Source organism: Leptodactylus fuscus, chromosome 9, assembly GCF_031893055.1.
Source record: "Leptodactylus fuscus isolate aLepFus1 chromosome 9, aLepFus1.hap2, whole genome shotgun sequence".
In the NCBI taxonomy this organism is placed as follows: domain Eukaryota; kingdom Metazoa; phylum Chordata; class Amphibia; order Anura; family Leptodactylidae; genus Leptodactylus; species Leptodactylus fuscus.
Genome location: NC_134273.1, coordinates 78602147 through 78622399, shown reverse-complemented (window position 1 = coordinate 78622399; position 20253 = coordinate 78602147). Strand labels below are relative to the sequence as shown.

Here is a 20253-nt window from a genome sequence, read left to right as displayed (position 1 = left end):
GTAACTGCACTACAGTACTTGCTAACATACCTGAGCACAGGACACACAACGCATCAGAACTAGGTAAAAAGTTATCAGTCATGGACAAAAACCCAAATACATCAGATAAAAAGTCGACTTTAAGAAATGCAGAACGTCACGATTATTGCGCAAGTAACTCGGCACAGAATCACAAAATGATCTGCAATGGAGTTCGGGGACTTGTTTAATGGCAAGGTTAGAAGGTTAAGGTGCCTTTACACGGCGTAGCGCGCCGCTCCTTTAGACACGTAGCCGAGCGCGGCGCTTCAAAACAGAGCCCATTGATTTGAATGGGTGCCGATATACGCGCGCTACCCATTAAAGTCAATAAGAGGTTTTTTTACCTATTGATTTCAATGGGTAGCGTGCGTATATCGGCACCCATTGAAATCAATGGGCTCTGTTTTGAAGCGCCACGCTCGGACACGTGTATATAGGAGTGTCGTGCTACGCCGTGTGGAGGCGCCCTAAGCGGGACGCTTTAATTTGGGCATATATAGGCTTTTCCTATGAACTCCTCAGGAGCCAAGACTTCAGAAAGTTTGTTGCAAAAATACAATCCAATTAGTAAAATAGTCCTCCCCCCCCATAAGATGCAAAGGCGGACAATAAAATCTGGAACACACACAAGCAAACAAAAAAAAACAACCCCCCCCCCCCCCCATGAAACTGGACGAGTCAACCCCCCCCCCCCCCCCCCCAAGGATCTGACCATCATGACTCTCTGCATCAAAAATCTTATGGTGTCCCCATTTTTTTTGGCTGGAACATACCAGGATTTGTACTTGGTCAGGATTGATTTTTTTTTTTTTTTTTTTTTTTTTTTTTTTTTTTTTTTTTTTTTTTTTAGACTCAAACATGTTTTGGCCAGACCAAGTGAAATTCAAAAAAAATTTACACCGCCCTCCCAATCCAAAGCAGGAATTTAAATTTAGTTGTTGGACAGAAGCAGAATTTTTTCAAACGTTTTTTTTTTTTAAAATATATATACACAATTTGAAAAATCCACTCAATTTTCTTTAAAAAAAAAAAAAAGTTTTTTATACTTCAAACCCACATCATAGCATTCTACATTACCAATAGATAAAACTTAAAAAAAAAAAATATGCAGCAGATGAATAGAATTTAGTCTCGGTTCGACGTTAGAAGTTACTCGGACATCGCACTCCCTTCTATAGCAATAGGATCTTCAGAAATTTTTATTTTTTATTTTTCCAGACAGACACTGGGAAAGCAAAACCCAGCCGGGACAATGGTGGACAATCTGATCAAGTAGTCGGGTGTCCCGAAAAATTCAAGTACTCGATGGATGGGAGCGATGCCAACAAATTAAAAAAAAAACCTACAGATTGTCCAAAAGCAGAGGGGGAGGGGGGGGGGTCTATACAGCCAAAAATGGGTATCATACAACACATCGCATTCTAGGAAGCTTTATACAGGAGAAAGCGGCGGAGGATTCTAAAAATTTGTCTTCGCTATAAAAATTTTTTTTTATATATAAAGCCTATAGGGAGATGAGATGTTATGAGGTTGAGGGTTTTGTGGCCCCCAGGGTTCCCAAAATAAAAAATCCAGGGGCCAAAAAAAAACCCTTCAAAAACAACGACTCTGCTTACACAGTTCACTTCAGTCGGGCTGATCCGCAGCACCGTTTCCGGAAGAAAGTTCTAACCTCATAAAGTTGGGGGACACATGAAAGATTTGAGGATGCAATGGTCTAAAGAAAACAGATGAGGTATGCGATTTGTCAAGGCTTTTTTTTTGTTTTTTCACAGTATTGTTTGTGCAAGACATGAGCAATTTAGTAATAAAATATATAGAATATGCACAAAAAATAAAAACACCCACACACTAAAACCAAGCGGAGATCAATACAACTCCCCTCCCCCAAACATGGATAAAAGGCTGCACCTGTAGGACTCGCTCAAGTATCTATTGGGCATGTCGTGTTTTCGGCTTATTGCTCTCTAAGCTTATATTGCAGAATTCCAGTTGAGCGTTTTTTTTTTTTTTTTTAAGGTTTCAAGTATGACCATACTGTGCCCGAGTACGGATAACGCAACGTCTTATACAGAGTATGTGCTTGGTAACAATGGTGCTTGGATACAATAGACAAATCGTAGATTTTAAAAAATAAATAAAAAAAAAAAAAAAATTATAATTGGACCAATAAGCTGCTTCTATTGGGTGATGACCTGACCATATGGACAATTAAAAAAAAAAAAAATCTGCACCCCCCAACTTTAGTATAAAAAGCCCAACCACCTAGGAGTAGTCTTTAGGACAAGGGTGCTCTTTGGGCCAAGCCAGGGCAGCCATGTTGGATGGTAAGCCACTAGGCCCAACCCCTAAATCATGTCATGTTTAGCTCATTACATTTTTGAAGTAGAGGGGGAGGAAAGTGGGGTCTTCTATATTAGAGGTATGGTACCCCAGGAGGTCATCAACACCTGCTCAAGCATATCCTACACCAAATTAACGTAGCACCTGGAGACAAGTCAAGCCAATAGTAAGGGCTCGTTCCCACAATGTAACGTGGCGCTCATTCTGACACGTGAACACGTGTCAGAGTCGGCGCTTCAAAACAGAACCCCATTGACTTGCATGGGTTCTGTCTTACATGCGTAACACATTGAAATTAATTGGTTAAAAAGCCTCCCATTGATTTCAGTGTGTAGCGCGCGTAAGACGGCACCCGTTGACGTAAACGGGATTCAGTTTTCGAAGTGCCGACTCCGACACGTGTTGACGTATCAGAATGAGCGCCACGTTACATCGTAGGATTGAGCCCTTATGCGTGTTAAAGAAAAATCCCACCCCTCAGTTTGTAGCTGCGGCAGGTCCAGTCTTTTGTATACAGGTCCCACTGCACCAAAAGACCCAGCCGTGACCTCTTCACAAAGGACACATCACAGCAGTAACATTGTGAAGAGGTCACTGCTGAGGCCAGAGATTGGTGCAGTGGTCACCTAGAACAGATTGGATGTCAGTACCAAGTGACAACCCCTTTAACAAGTACATTTCAGGAGAACAGACCTTTCAACTCGAAGTTATTCAGAGTAACCAAAAGGGACCGGCAATATGACATTAATAGTTGCTACAAGCAAAACAGGTAGATTTTAAAGTCGATCTGAAGATAGCAATGCGGAGTCATGGCTGCTAACCAATCCAGTTATTGTAACCAAGTTCTGGCACCTAGATGCATAACCTGGAGTATGGTATATATACCCCGGGGAACTATATAACATCTCCACATTGTACCTGCCCACTGATCGCACAAGCCGATGTTATGTGGGAGGAATGATTCTATACTTCCATTGACAGTCAGCTGCAGAGTCCTTATGGTCCGTTCCCACCATGTAACGCAGAATTGATTCTGGCACAAACTCGTGTCAGTCGGCGCTGCAAAACAGAATCCCATTGACTTCAATGGGTTCCATTTAGCGCACGCAACACATTGAAATCAATGGGTTAAAAAGACTCCCATTGATCTCAATGTGTTACGCGCGCTAAACGGAACCAAGTACAGTCCATGGGATTCTGTTTTGCAGCGCTGACTGACACGTTTACGTGTCAGAATCAACGCCGTGTTACATCGTGGGGATGGACCCTCAGACAGGACAACGTGCTGCGGACGGACCATCAGACAGGACAATGTGCTGCGGACGGACCATCAGACAGGACAATGTGCTGCGGACGGACCATCAGACAGGACAATGTGCTGCGGACGGACAGGGTTTACGCCCAAGTTCCAGAAGCCAGTTCTTAAAGTCTACTGGGCTTGGTCTTATCCAATATGTACCAGAAGTTACAAGGGCAGGTGATTTTTATACAATTCTATAAGGACTAGAATATTTCCACCACCACGGAAGGTCTGCCAGGTTCACCTATAGGGATCGTGTCTATAATCTACAAAAAAATTAAAAAAAAAAAAAGCTGTAAAGCGCTGAAGGGTCTCCCATACAGTAAAAGCTTCATAGGATTCAGTCTCGGAGTATACAGATACCGCAGTATTACAACCTCCGTACACATACAGCCCAAAAACAGCGACCGATCTACAGTACTCAGAATCAATTCTAGATTTGGTCTTCTAGTTTTACTTTTTGTTAATATATAAAGATAGCACCATTGAAAAAAAAAAAATACAAAAATTAAAGCATGTGAACGAAAAAAAACAACCTGAAAGAAGCATTAAAAACAGCCCAAAACAACAAGCATTAGAGTATATTGCGCATGTATTGCAGCCTCAGGGATGACGGAGAGGATTGCAGTACTCTGGAAGCTGTCCATGCATGAAACGGTAAAACCAGGAAGGTTTGATCGCTAGTGTTTGGTTTTTTTTGTATTTGTTTTTTTTTTCTAGAGTTATAAATAAAGTTGGAAGGGATCAGAAGGGAGAAAAAAAAAGAAAAAAAAAAAAAAAAAAGACACAAAGCCTAGTGATATTGCCTCAGATATTACCCGTATTAAAAAAATCTTCAAAAACTTTAAGAGATGCAGTACCACTTCGACGTATTGTGCCGCGGTGTAGCGATGAAGGCACTCCAACATATAACATCCTCTGCATCATATACAAGGAAAAAAAAAAAAAAAAATTCTGTTAAATATAATGCAGAAGACCATCCTTACCATGTTCGTTCCAAGGCAAACCTACATGACTGACGAAGAGGGGGGAAAATAAAAAAAATTATAAAATAAATTAGCAAAAAAAAAAAAAACATTTACACCATTTCAAAAAGTTGAGGAAAGGTTTCAAAAATCTTAACTACATAAAAAAAAAAAAAAAAAAAAAAAAAAATTGGGATAAAAGCAAGTGGAACTGCCCCATAGATGGCTCAGGCGTCCAACCCCCGAGTCGTAGGTTTGCCGGCGCTCTAGTGCATAGATATCTCGGTTCCTCTAAAGCGATCAATAAGTTACTTTAAAACAAAATTTTCCTACCTACAAAAAATCTGACGACGATGACGCGATCACGTGGACGCCATGAAAACAATGCTGATAATTGCACTTTGTAAACTCAGGTTTCACTGAAAAAACAGTGGTGTGAAAAAAAATAAAATAAAAAAAACTAGCTGCAACCCTACAGCGACCTTAGAAGCCCCCGTCCACAAGTACAAGAAGCCGTCCACACACATGAAATACTGACAAAGTTTGTGGGTTTTTTTTTTTTTTTTTTTTTTGTGAATGGTCTTTCTTCCAATTGGCAGACGCGCTCCGAAGTCTATAAAACTTTTTGAAGACACTGGGGATAAAGTCTCGCGACGGCACATTCGAAGTGACGGCCGAGGTCCCACAGCCTCTCCGGAGTCTCGTACACTTTTTTCCAGCTGTCGGCCATGTCGTCGTACTGGTAGAGGGAATTCTTTCGGATGGTTCGGAACACGAACTCTTCCACGCTGACTTGGGTGGCGCGGACGAACAGGTGGAGCTTACCCTTCAGGACCAAGAGTTGGACGTAGGGGTTGGTAGAGGGTTCGCACGGAAGATCTTTCTTTATAGTCCACAGGTTCTCTTCGATGTCGTAAGCCTCTACGGTGAGCACGCGGTGGTTGTTTCGGATGCCGCCGATGTAGTAGATGGAGTCTTTGTAGACGGCTGCCATGCCCTGAACTCGGGGAATGTTCATAGGGGTCAGGTAACACCAGTTGTCAACGGCTGGATCGAAGCACAAAAACACGTCCCCTATGTAGAAACCAAAAAAAAGAAGAGGCAGTTTTATTTACCGCTGTGGGAACGAGGCCAAAGGCTGAGCAGAGAGTAGCCCTAGATTATTGTGGTTTAGAGATACGACTGCTGGTATTAAAGGGATGGTCTGGCCAATTAAAGGTAAGAAATACAAGGTTGGGACCACCATGAGAAGCGGGATGGATTGCACCCCAGTTCTGAATGGTCAGAGCGTATTTGCTCATCTACTTACTTCAATGGGACCGCTGGAGATCACCAAGTGCAGCATTTCTTAAGGGGTTCCATTGAAATTGAATTGTCCATTGATCAGCAGGTTACCCCTACTGTGAATGAGAGGGGGTAACTTGTGTGCCCAATACCCTTTAAAATAATGACACCCTATAACTTAAAGGTGCTACCCAATATCCGATTATGGAGATCATGTCGCTCCATAAGGAGAGACCACCTATTAGGTGTGTGGAGACTTATACTGCCATAGTTGCTCCACTGCAAGGGAACATGGGAGGAGTATGCAAATCTGTCTCCCAAGATGTAAATAGGGAGACAGTGCCTCTGTTATGCTGCCCTCTATAGGAAGCTCCCTGAACATCATGCCCGACTTTCCCAGAAGCCTTTACTGCATAATGTGGGATTTTTACCAAGTCAGTTTCTCAGCGACAGACGGCCGTTTCGGTCTCTTCAGCGCAGTGTAAAGAAAACTGACTGAGTAGAAATGAGAAGCTGAGAGACCAGATTATGGGGATGGCTGTATAAGTCTCCACACCCCTAATAGGTGGTTTCTCCTTAAGGAGTGACATTATCCCCATAATCTGGTCTCTCACTTCTACCAAGTCAGTTCTCTCTACGCTGCGCTGATGAGGTCCAACCAGACGGAAACGGCTGTCCGTAGCTGAGAAACTGACTTGGTAAAAATCCCACATTATGAAGTAAAGGCTTCTGGGAAAGTGGGGCATGATGTTCAAGGTGCTTCCTATAGAGGGCAGCATAGAGGCACTGATACCCAATATCCAACATTGATTGCCTGGGATAGGCCATCAATATAGGATCTGTGATGGTCCTGGGTGTCAGACTGCCACAGATCACCAATACAGCATGGATCACGGTATTGTTTACATACCGCACTGCTCACTCACCGTATAACCTGTATCAGTGTCGGTACTGCAGCAACACTGTAGAGGTGTCAATGGGACAGATTCACTATTGAGCGCTTATCCTAATGCTAGGCCAGTGTTAGAAACTGGATAACCCTTTAAGATGGACTTTTTTTGGTGCACAATATTATATCACTGCCATTACTAAGTCAATTATAAACCATCATAAGACGACTACCTGTGTCTTGTGACAATTTTTTTTTTTTTAGGCATACGCAAGCCAAACGCTGACAGACTGGTCTTCGTAAGTCTGCTCCAGTGTATCAGTCTTGCCTGGGGCGCCCTCACCCCCTTCCTTCTCATTCATAGTGTTGTTAAGTGATAGATACAAGTTACCTACATTCATGCAGTTTTATCTCGGCCCAAGGCTTAAAGACGCCTCCTAGCATTGTCATCCATGATGTAAGGAGTCCCTGCTTAGTGGTAAGAATATGCAGGGACTCCTAACAGAGGACTATAATGCTGGGAGTCTGCTCATACACAGACCAACGTATGAGTGTAGGCTTAACCAATTTAGTTGCTTATTTTAATATGCAGATTTTATATGGCTCTATAAAGATTTTGCCAAAAATTGGGTCCATTATTTGCAAGTGTTCTATACACATTGTGGTGTCAATTTCACGTTGCAAAGCGTAAAATCCACAGGAGTATGCAGCGAATCCATCACGTCCGAACCCAGTCTAAGCCTACAATCATGGGAGACAAACATCCATTTCCATACTCCAGGGGCTCAGCAGCGCCCCCTGTATAACCTTGCCTCCTTATATCTTACCCTGTAGAATGTAGATGCTGTTCTTATGTTCGACAGCAACGTGAAACTCCAAGGCGACTGGCATTAAGCTCACACCCGTCCAACAGTTGTCTCGAGCATCGTAGCATTCGACAGACCTCAGAGGATTGCGGCCGTCCCCTTCGTAAACTCGTCCCCCTATTGCGTAAATCTTACCACAGCAATAAACCAGTCTGCACCCTATTCGCGCTCGGAGCATGGGCGCCTTCGCCTGCCACCTATTATTCGAGTGATCGTACAACCAGAAATCGCTTTCGGCTCTATGGTCTATGCAGACGTCGTTGTTGCTCGGTTTGTAGCCCCCTGCGATGTAAAGTTCGTTCTCCGGCGTCACGAGGATCCCAACTTCTCGTAGATCTCCAGGGGGTTTGCATAGTTTATAGATTTTTCCAGTGAACGAGTCCACGCAAGGCACAGTTTGCTTCTTCCCTGAGTGTTTGCTGGCGGCTTCGAAGCAGATAATCATTTCCGAAGCGGTCATGCCAAGGCGCCGGTTGCAGCAGTTGGCACTAATCTTTCCCTTTTGTATATGGTATTCAGGCATTGCCTGCGCAAACATAGGAGGGATCTTTTCCAAAAATTTCGCTTCCATAAGAGGCATACGGATACATTTGGCAAATATTTCTCGAAGATGCTGTTTTCGGTCGGCTTGGTCGTGCTCAAACCATCGGACGATGCTTTCGTAGACGTGTTCTTCCTTCTCCACGTCCAGGTCGTCGCTGTCCAGTATACTGATCAGCTGATCTTTCCCCAGCTGCAGAAACTCCTGCTCTTTGGTGACGTACACAAACTTTTTACGAATGTACTCTTGAGTCCTGTCCTTAAGCTCCATGTGACCGTAGTGATCGGCAAAAATGAAGACGCCTATACAGTTCTGTGGCTCCAAGCGGCTGATCATGAATTGAGTGCACTGGTCCTGGAGAGAAGGGATCTGGAAGATGGTCGATGCAGTGAACAGAGCCTGGACGTTGGCCTCGGTCAGCTGGATTCTGGAGGTGTATGCATAGTTCAGTACAAGCTGCATGGAATCCGCGTCGATTCCCACTAACCGGACCTCTTTCCGGGTGCACTCTGTAAGGCCGCTAGTGAACATAGATCTGAGGAGGAAGAAGAAAAACGTCCCGTCAGTGAGCAAAGAGGCCAATGAATACAGGAAGGCTACACAAAAATGGCCTCTGTCCACATCAGAGGATCTTCTAATGCATAGCCCTGATAAAAGGCTGTAAATGGAGTCATCTGGATATATTTGGCACATACAATAGGAGATCCAAACATGATGTGCACAGAGGCTTAGATAGGCAGAGCGACAGTATACAGGAGATGGCAAGCTGCTAACACAAATCTGGGCAGCTTATGTACCCCAAGAACAGCGGATAATACATGACGAAACCCAATATGATAAGCCCGTAGTTTTCTGTGGTCAGTGATGACTTACAACACCATACACAGGTTGTTAGAACATACCATTTACTATAGAGACTCGTGTCTCTAGGGCACAGATTATTAACAGGGGTGCACCGGCACCCAAGGGAGACTTAAACCGCCAGGGGGCTGCAACACTGGTTGGGAAGATGAACGAATACTGCTCTATAGCGAGACCACAAACTGACTCTGTATTCTGATCCTGCCGTCATGTTATAATCCACAGACTTCTCCTTTTGCACGGATGCAGACACTAGGAGCCTTGTCTCTCTCTAGAGCAGGGACGAGTAACCGCTCCAAAAGCCGGGTAGCCACGACTGAAAGCTGATGCAATGCACCGGCATCCAGCCGCACGCCCTGTTCCGGATTAGGCCCAATGAATGGGCCTAGTCCGGAGGAGGGAGTGTCTTCAGGCCAAACCACCGCCACCGACTCGGCCTGAAGAATGAGCATCTCGCTTCTTTTTTCCAGGAGCCGGAAGAAACGGCTCCCAGACAAAAAAAAAAAAAAAAAAAAAAAAAAAAAAAAACAACCACACACACCACTCCTGAGCAGCTCCTATTAATATCAATAGGAGACGTCTTTTTGGTCAGGATTTTGAGGCGGATACGGCCTCAAAACCTTGACCAAAAAAACTCTGTGTGAACTTACCCTTAAGCTTTAACTCCCAGCATGCTCCCTTTACTTAGCAATTGTACGTGCTGGGAGTTGTGGTTTCAAAACAGCTGGAGTGCAAAGGTTGCCAATCCAAGCTCTAAAATGTAAGAGGTTTTTCAAGACTTGGCCATGTTTGGTGGTCACATGGCCAGGCTGAAGCTCAGTCATACATTTTAACAGGACAGAGCTGTGGCATTACCATGTGACCAACAGATGTGAGGACACCCCCTGAGGAGCGGCAGCCATGTTTTCAAAGTGCTGCACAACCCCTTTAAGGAGCAGTCGTGCCGTCACCATGTAGTCTGACATTGTATATCAGGGATAGGGAACCTTCGGCTCTCCAGCTGCTGTGAAACTACAACTCCCATCATGCTCCATTCACTTCCATGGGAATTCCAAGAACAGCAGAGCAAGTATACATGCTGGGAGTTGTAGTTTTGCAACAGCTGGAGAGCTGTACGTTCCCTACCCCTGTTGTATATAGACAGTCTGGCTACTTTACCATGGTATCCCCTGCACCCCAAGGTGTCATGTAGCTGCTATACCTGAAGTATGGACTGATTGCTGCAAGAACGTTCCGGTGGCAAGCAAAGTGTATCCCATGATCGACTTCTACGACAATATCGGTCAGCTGGCCTTCATCGTACATCGCTTTGAGCTGCTGGAGAATGGTGCAGGCATGGAAAGGATCCATCCCATTGCCGACTGGACTGGACAAAGGGACGCCATTCTGCATTTGCAAAAGCTTGGCTACTTCTAGAAGAATAAAAAGAGACAAAACCACGTGAATAACACTATTCTTCCCCACCCACCATAAACCATTGGCTGAGCATGCGAGTTTTGTCAACAGGTAGAGTCACTAGAACCCACTACATCAACCCAACAGTTCCCCCACCCATTAGTAAATCGCTGCTGTTGCGAATTTGCAAATTGGCTCTTTGGAGCAATGAGAGCGTTGTCCTTGTGCAACAGATCTCTTTTGCATATTGACAAGAACAGCGATATTACAGTAACGGAGGCGCAGATACACAAGGGCAAAACGCTGCTTGATTCGAATGACCCAAACTTATACGTAGGGCTGGGCTGAGGTGTAGGGTGCTGGTGACAACATCCTCGCTGGTTTTCTCGGTGTAAATTTTGCTGCGGTTTGAGCAAACGTCAGGAAACGCAACACTACGCCAACTGAGGGACATCTAGAGGGAGATACTTAGATATTTATTTGCATCGATTATTTGGCGGACCTGCCATATGGATACTCGAAAAACATGAAGTCCATGTGTCCTTAGGTTGCTTTTACAATGATCAACTTTCAGATTTTTGGATAGTGTTTCAAGCCAAGTTTGGGTGTGGTTCATAAAGGAACAGAAAGTACAGAGGACAGGTGCTACTTCTCATTTCTAAATCAACTTCTGGTTTTGGGTTATAAAATGTATCAAAATCTGCATTTGTAGAAGCGGTCACACTACTGCTGGATTCTGTAATGAAGGGGTCAAAAAACAAATTAAATAGAAAATAGCGATAGATTATATCTATCAGATCAGATTTGTGACTAGTTATGGCTTTGGCGCTGAGACCAAGACAAGATAGGGCTGTACAGTGACACTATGGTCATCGTCCATCCAACCTTTGTCATCTGCCTTATTCCATGTAAGAGCACCCCAGACCGCCATCTGATTGTATGCTGCCTCCTAAGCTAGAGCTTATTAACCCATACTGTGCTGCCAACTTAGATATGCGGGGACCGAGTGTCGTACCCCGACAAATCACATACTGAGGACCGATCCGGTAGAATTTCCATACGGATGCCCTAGCGCAGGGGTCAGCAACCTTCAGCACTCCAGCTGCTGTGAAACTACAACTCCCAGCATGCTCCATTCACTTCCAAGAACAGCAGAGCAAGAATGCATGCTGGGAGTTGTAGTTTTACAACAGCTGGAGCGCCGCAGGTTGCTGACCCCTGCCCTAGCGAATCCGATTTGCACACGAGATGGCTCTAATACCCGTACTGACGGATAACCTACGGAGAGGATGTTATTCTCACAATAACCCTCTGCAATACATGGGGGGGGGGGGGATCTCTATTGCAAATCTACAAAGAAATCACACCAAAGGCCATGAGACTCAGAGCCGCTTTGTCACTGCAGGTGTTCCACGATGAAAGTCTACAGCGTAAATGTCCCATGTGAACGTACCCTTAGACAGGAGTCTCTTGGGGGACAGATCCTCTATGATTTCACCACCTCCAAAGGATCTTAGATACCAAAAATAGGAAGCCACAAACACAACCAGCTTCATGAAAGAGCCATGTAAGCCATACTGCCTCCCAAAACAGGCAGCCTAGGATTAAAGGGCTTGTCCATCATTCATAAGACATGATGTCTTTTTTTTTTTTTTTTTCCCCAAACACAGCGCCACACCTGGATTGTGGCTGGTATTACAGCTCAGCAACATTGTAGAATTGAACTGCAGTACCACCTACCACCTGCACACAGGGGTGGCACTATACTAGAATTTCAGGATGTCCATAAATCCAATTGTCATGGCAAAACGGGTCATAACTTTATTAACCGGTGACACTTAAGCACCACAAAAGCAGCGTTAACAACCACCGTCCGCGATGACGCTTGTCAATAAAGTTAAAGGACATTTACATAGATTTCCATTGATCAGAAATAGTCACTTTGTCACTGTTGACAACTCATATGGGACCAATGACTGGCAGGTGGATGGCGGTATTATGTGTAAGTGACCAGGGTACAGAGAATAGCTCAGGACATGGGGGGGGGGGGGTGAGATATTTGGAGGGGATGGTGGAAGAATCAGCACTGTATATTATATACTGGGCAAGCCCCCCATACCAACCCTATATACAAGCATATCAATACAAAACAACCCCCCTGACACCCCAAAAACCGACCCCTGCGCCCCCAAACAACCCACCTCCTCCCTGCGCAGCCATTCTCCTCCTCCGGCTCCAGCTTGAGTACGAAACGTCACTGGCTTCCTTTAGAACGCCCGGATGTTCCCGGCCAGCCAATCACAAGCGTCCCCTCTCCTGCACGCCGCGATTCTATTGGCTAGTCGTACGCAAAGGACGCCGGGAAGTGTAGTCCTGCTGAGCAGTAAAGGGCGGAGTCTGCCCCGGTGTTTTGTGTGACGTGTCATCAGCTGGGAGGGGAATGCCGGGACTTGTAGTTCTACGGAGGAGGAGGAGGACGGCGAAGCGCAGAATCAGCTGGGCTGTGGGCGTGGCCTGGTCAAGGCCGGGGGTGACAGATGTCACGGCTGTCAGATGAGTGCGACAGGTTGTCTCGGGGAATGTCGTAAAGGAAAATATGCTGCAAATTTTGTAGGGTTTGTTGGGTTCTTTGCTAGGGCAGGTTCACTTTTGCATTGGGGTCATCCATTGATGGAAAAGTCCTGCAAGACCAACTTTTTGCTAATATAATGGATCCTATTAAGGTCATTGGATCCATTCCCGGGATCCGTCGCTGTCCAGTTATCTGCTTTTGATCTGCAACGGACCTGCGCGGAGATGGACATAGCATTATAGTGTAAGACGACGCTCACATTGGCGCCAAGACTGCGTTCACATTTGTGTTGAAGACGCTGTTACGATGTCCGCCTGAAAATCGTCCCGCACGGATGACTTTTCCCTCTGTCAGTTCAAGATGGATGACATTATAGTCGGGGTGCCGTGTTTACGCTATTTTAGCGCTCTGATTTTCCATTGTTCAGATTCTTCGATGGATCAGAACAACGGACAGGCGACGCTGGTGTGAACCTAGTGTTAGCCTATATACACTCAACTGTGCGTGAAAATGGCCATGAAAATATACGTTTTACACTCAAGGGCGCCCATTTTCACGCAGTCCCCCAAACATTGCAGTATGTGGATTGATCCGTGAAAACGGACAGAAGTAGCGCACGACCTATAGTTCAATGGTCCGTTATAACGGAATGTCAAAATATCGGTCCCCCATTCACAGACAGTGAAGTTAATGCAGTCGCTGTTACGATTTTCACTGTCGTGTGAATGTAGCTGCAGACTACGGCTACACGGCGACTTTGGCCATGACACACGTCGTGCTGCCCATATCGAAAGTAAATACAGTCACACTATGATTCGCCCGAAATCCGAATATAATGACTGTCTTGTGATTATGGTGTTGTGGTTGCAGGAACTGATACATGGCTAGGGCTACACAGCGACCTGTATTGCGACTACAATTTCACATACGTGCAATGCGACCGTCACAAGCCTGTGTGGACTTTGGTTGCAAATGACATACTTTAATAGAAGTCGCGTGCGACATCTTTGAGCATGGACTTTGTTTTTATAAGACACATCCAAATCGCTCAACTGTTTAAGGCCCGGTGCACATCTGCTCCTAGAAGGTTGCCATTTGGCGTGGATTCAGCAGGTGGCGCTGCCTCAGCTACAAGCATTGTAGCCGTGCAGTCATAGGGGGTACGACTGCCACCAGGCCTGGAGGAGTAGGGTCAGTCAGCTGGAGATGTCCGGGGTAACTGTAGGGGTCGCAGTAGTCACAGTCTTTAGGGGGCATTCACACGGAGTAACTTGCGGTAGAATCAGCGCTGATAAAAAGACTCCCATTGACTTCAATGGGTTCCGTTTTCCGCGCGATGGGTGCAACGGCTGTTTTGCATTTATTTCATGTTGGTATTTCCATTTTATTGATGTCCGAGTGTCATCCGATTTGCATACTTTAGGCCGGGGGCCCCACGGATTGTCATCGCAGCATTTTACAGTCAGGGCAAAGTGGATGGGATTCTAGTGAATTTCATGCCCACATTGCAGTAAAAACCACAGTGCAGTCATGCCACGATTTCCAAAACCAGTACGGTTTTGGAAATTGCAGCATGTCAATTATACTTACGGAAACACCAGCGATTTACCCATAGGCATAATTGTAACAGAAAGTCCGCAGAGGAAGTCTGAAAACTTTCTGTCTAAAGTGTTGCAGGAAGAACCGTGATACGTTTCCAACGCGCTTTTTCGCTTAGCCTTAATAACGGATCCATTGCTTTCTATTAGGTCTGTATGTCTGTCAAAACAGACAAAGATAGAGCATGTCTGGGCTTTGTAAATGTATTCCCCCTGCCCTCTGGTGCACTGGAATAAGAAGATTTATGATACACAGCCTTCCACTGTCAGAAAGGAGAAAATGAACCCTTTAATGGTAGTTGTTCACAGAATATAGTAAAGGGGGGCATTGGTGGAAGACGCTGTGGCAGAAAAGGGAGCAGGATGAGTAGGGACACTGACAGGGGATTGGAAGCTTATGTGTCCAGACATGTTGTGGTCTTTATGGTGGTCTCGACCCAGATAGAGAAGGAAATGGTAATGTGAAAATGTACAGCTGTTGGTTGTCAAGAGAGGTTGTGTAGGGGGCCCAAGCTGGGCTGTTGCATCGGGGCCTAAGTTACACCCCAGAGTAAGGCCTAAGAGATTTAGCAGTATACATCTGTCTATAGTGCGGTAAACATGGCCGCCGCACATCCTTACTGTAGCCGACAATGACTGTGTGCATCGTATCCCTTGTCACAGATGTAATTCCGAGCCGGTTCCCCTGATCTTTCCCATCTTAATTATTTCCAGTACTTCTCATTTCCAGCACAATCGTCGCTTTACGCCCCTCGCTGCAATTAGAATCAAATGAACTGTGCAAATCATCGGCTCATGTGGCGGCGGGTTATTTATATGGAGTCAGACGCCATACATTGTCGGCAGACGTGACGTGTCACTGGTAATGAATGTAGGATTCCCCAGTCCTTCGCTCTTGGCTGTGTCTGGCTCCATTACTGGAGGAGGCGTCTCGGGGGCCCCGCTCCTGTGTTCTGGATTATAATGTGATAATAATGATCTTTAATTTGTTGTCTATCCCTCTGACACTCGCTAAAGCGAAGACGAGACGACAATGAGCTGCCACGCACCAGTTATTATTATAAGAGCAATTATTTTCTTTGTGAATTGATTATAAGGATAGAAAATGGCATTATTGGGGAGGGGGGGGGGCAATTACTTTATATGAACTGAGCTCTCCGAAGACTGTCTAAGGGTGTATATGTGGAAGTCCCAAATGAATTCTGTAAATATGGCCTTTCATTTCAATTTTATGCTGAGATATATCAGACTGATAGACATGTTAGGGGGTGAAAGGGTTAACCTCCTTAAGGAGAACCTTTCGCCAACTCCAACTCCTTCATTCAACAGCCGCCTCTTCACTGATTCCGGCACAGTTGGAATTTTTTCTCTAGCACCTTCCGTTCCCGAGCAATTGGTAATTAGACTCTGTACCATCTGGTGGGCGGTCTCAGACTACCTGCTCCAGCTTAGGACCGTCCACCTGACAATAGATATAATTGTGCTGAAACTAACAGCGCTAATTGCTCGGGAATGGTAGAGGCTAGAGAAAAAAATCCAACTGGGTCAGAATCAGTGGAGCGTCATCTATTGAATGATGCAAAAAGTTGGAGGTGGTGAAAGCTCCCCTTTAAGCATCACCCCGCCCAACATAGGTTCTTAGCCCACAAAAGACAGTGTTAAACATTTTGCTGTCGTTTTCTGTGTCTTGCTGTGTCATATGTTATCTTAGAGATACCTGATAAGGATGAGCAAAATTTTTAAAGTTTTTAAAAAAATTTAAGATTAAGCCAAACGTTTGGGTTTGCCACTCATAAATCATTTTTATACCCTGGGGTCCCTTCAGACCTCAAAATTTAATAATCATAGGTCCCAGGGAGGTGCAGAAAAATAATAGGTGTTCCCCCCAGTCCTTCATTCTGGCGTCATATTCTCTGTTCTCTGGATTGGAAGGGCAGAGCAGTCACATGTTAGGTATCAGTGATGACACAGGTACCCATGAGGTCAGTGGGGGGGCTGCAGTGACCAACCGACCCTCTGCACTTCTAAGTAGGCCAGTTTTAGCATCAGAGAGAACGGGGTAAACGAATGGAGAACTGGAGGGTAGGGGAGTATCTTTCTAAATTAAGCAATTAAGCATTAGACTCTGTCACACACGTTGTGAATGTGAAGAGTAATTTCAGGTGGAATTCTGCATCAGATTTCTCTTCATTTTCCATCTCCAGATAAATGGGCCTATTCAGTGATGATTCTTGAGACACTGAATCTTGAGACACACAAGATCAACTACTGCTGCGATCAAGGCGGAATCTGCTACTTGTTTTGGGACAGAATTCACCCCCCAATCAACGGCATGTGAGCAGGGCCTTACATGGAGTCCATTCACATCAATGTGTTGTAAGACAGGACAGGTCCTCAAGAGTGGTAAGAGAGGACTGGTCCTCCAGAGTCGTAAGACAGGAAAGGTCCTTGAGAGTGGTTAGACAGGAAAGTGCCTCAAAGGTGGTAAGATGGGACAGGTCCTCCAGAGTGGTAAGAGACGACAGGGCCTCCAGAGTGGTAAGACAGGACAGTTCCTCCAGAGTGGTAAGAGAGGGCAGGGCCTCCAGAATGGTAAGAAGGGACAGGAGCTCCAGAGTGGTTAGACAGGACAGGTCCTCCAGATTGGTAAGATGGGACAGGTCCTCGAGAGTGGTAAGACGGGACAGGTCCTCCAGATTGGTAAGACGGGACAGGTCCTCCAGAGTGGTAAGAGAGGACAGGGCCTCCAGAGTGGTAAGAGAAGACAGGTCCTCCAGAATGAGAGACACTCTTTGTATCTGCTCTTCACTGTGGCTGAGAGATTTAGCTCGTGGACAGAGCGCACCTCTGATTCTTTATAAAGTACATGAAAATAAAATTCCAATGCAAGACATCCGAGCCCATCTGAAGCAGTGAAGTACTTCCAATGTGAATTCAGTCTTAATTATAAGGCACAATTATATTATATTTAACCGCTATAACCAACGATATTAAAATGTCCATCAATGCTTAAACGCTCCAGATGTAATTAAGATCCTCTCCGTCTCGCCTTCCACCGCACGAGCATTTTTTAAGCGTTGTTTTAGGAATGGATCGCTACCTGGTATCAGCCCTCGCAAATTGCAATGAATCCTTAATGGAATTATAATTGAATTTCTGAAAGGGAGCCTCCGTATAACATCTGCTCGGTCACGTGACCCATTCTCCCGTATAGCACGGGCTTCATTCTCATATAGCAATTATCGACGCGTTTTGGTGCCTGGCTCGCGATAGCGCTTCTCTCAGTACAGGATAAGGGTCTTGATGAAGAGTGTGTAAAAAAGAATAGAAATAAGCTTCTACAAATCGATTCTGAGGTTTTCCAATTTCCTTAGCTGGTGTTTGCGCAGGCTGTGAAATTGCACAGAGATTTATAGAAAAAAGAGAATGAAATGTAAGATACGAACGAGGGCCATTGTACGGCCGGGCGCAAGCTACATGTCTATTCTATGTACAGATAGAAAGGCTCTTGTTTTATTTCCTTTATTGTCACTAGAACCCCTGCAAAATTCTATCACAAGTACTTGGATGTGACTATTAATGGAAGCCCGACGTATAGGATATGAGGTATTGGCTTAGGCCTTATTCACACATCTATAGCTGTATTTTCCAGGGTATGTGAACTCATTTTTTTTTAGAAGATAACACTTCTATAGATAACACCACTGAGCCATCATTTTATCTAGTGTCCTAACTAGGAATGGCGGGGCCTCGTGTGCAAAGTTTCGACATGGGCTACCCCCCCTCCGACCGATGTCGAAGACCCTGACTGACCAACCCTCTACATGCACATTCCTGCACGCACGATTATGCCTCATAGTAGCCCCTGTACACAGTATTATACCCCATAGTGGCCCCTGCACACAGTATTATACCCCATAGTGGCCCCTGCACACAGTATTATGTCCCATAATGGCCCCTGCACACAGTATTATGTCCCATAATGGCCCCTGCACACAGTATTATGTCCCATAGTGACCCCTGCACACAGTATTATCCCCCATAGTGGCCCCTGCACACAGTATTATCCCCCATAGTGGCCCTTGCACACAGTATTATGTCCCATAGTGGTCCCTGCACGCACGATTATGCCCCATAGTGGCCCCTGCACACAGTATTATCCCCCATAGTGGCCCCTGCACACAGTATTATCCCCCATAGTGGCCCTTGCACACAGTATTATCCCCCATAGTGGCCCCTGCACACAGTATTATGTCCCATAATGGCCCCTGCACACAGTATTATGTCCCATAGTGACCCCTGCACACAGTATTATCCCCCATAGTGGCCCCTGCACACAGTATTATGCCCATAGTGGCCCCTGCACACAGTATTATCCCCCATAGTGGCCCCTGCACACAGTATTATCCCCCATAGTGGCCCTTGCACACAGTATTATCCCCCATAGTGGCCCCTGCACACAGTATTATGTCCCATAATGGCCCCTGCACACAGTATTATGCCTCATAGTGACCCCTGCACACAGTATTATCCCCCATAGTGGCCCCTGCACACAGTATTATGCCCATAGTGGCCCCTGCACACAGTATTATCCCCCATAGTGGCCCCTGCACACAGTATTATGCCCCATACTGGCCCCTGCACACAGTATTATGCCCCATAGTGGCCCCTGCACACAGTATTATGCCCCATAGTGGCCCCTGCACACAGTATTATGTCCCATAGTGGCCCCTGTACACAGTATTATGTCCCATAGTGGCCCCTGTACACAGTATTATGTCCCATAGTGGTCCCTACACACAGTATTATGTCCCACAGTGGCCCCTGCACACAGTATTATGCCCCATAGTGGCCCCTGTACACAGTATTATGTCCCATAGTGGCCCCTGTACACAGTATTATGTCCCATAGTGGCTCCTGCACACAGTATTATGCCCCATAGTGGCCTCTGCACACAGTATTATGCCCCATAGTGGCCCCTGCACACAGTATTATGCCCCATTCAGACCCCAGAGTATAATAATTACATCTCTCTGGCTCCGATGCGGTTCCTGCTGATGTTGACCATGTTCAATGACATAAGGGACGTCACTTGGCCCGGGCCTGTGACGCATAAGGACGCAGGCCCAGCCATGTGATGTCAGGGGCATCACTACAGTAGGCCTGAAGCCTGTCTGGAGAGGTAAGTAACAGTGTTTTTTATGTTCCCTCAGCTCCCCTGGGTCTCCGATCATATATTAGTTATAATAGTGTTTGTGGGGCCCGCAGCCTTACTTACAGATCCCGGCTCCTGCTCACAGCAGCCTGCGCAGAAAGAGAAGTGCAGGTGGCCTGGGCGGGATCCAGGATCGGTATGTAAATAGGGCCCCTTACCGGCTTGTTTTACTCCAGTCAGTAACGGCCTATTTAAAAAAAACCTGAAAAAATACAGCAATATTGGCTGTCACCGGCCCCCTAATGCCCCCGAGCCCTGCGGCGGCTGCTACCCCGGTAGTTACACCCCTGAGCACATCCACTACTGATCATAGATGATGTCACGGCTTATCCACTCCCTTCCATGGTCTAGAAATCTCTCCCTTAGACCTCAAGGTATCGGCTCCAGATTTTTACTGCCCATG

At 45.8% G+C, this 20253-nt stretch overlaps 1 protein-coding gene across 1 annotated transcript; it reads right to left on the bottom strand.

The window, feature by feature from the left end:
• Positions 1 to 5235: 5235 nt before the first annotated feature.
• On the bottom strand, positions 5236 to 12728 carry KBTBD8 (kelch repeat and BTB domain containing 8). Its single transcript, XM_075287509.1, has 4 exons — positions 12667 to 12728; positions 10272 to 10482; positions 7630 to 8744; positions 5236 to 5703 (listed from the first exon to the last, which is right to left on the bottom strand). Exons 1-4 carry the CDS (start codon positions 12683 to 12685, stop codon positions 5243 to 5245), a joined length of 1806 nt encoding a protein of 601 aa, XP_075143610.1. The 5' UTR covers positions 12686 to 12728; the 3' UTR covers positions 5236 to 5242.
• Between the last annotated feature and the right edge of the window lie 7525 nt (positions 12729 to 20253).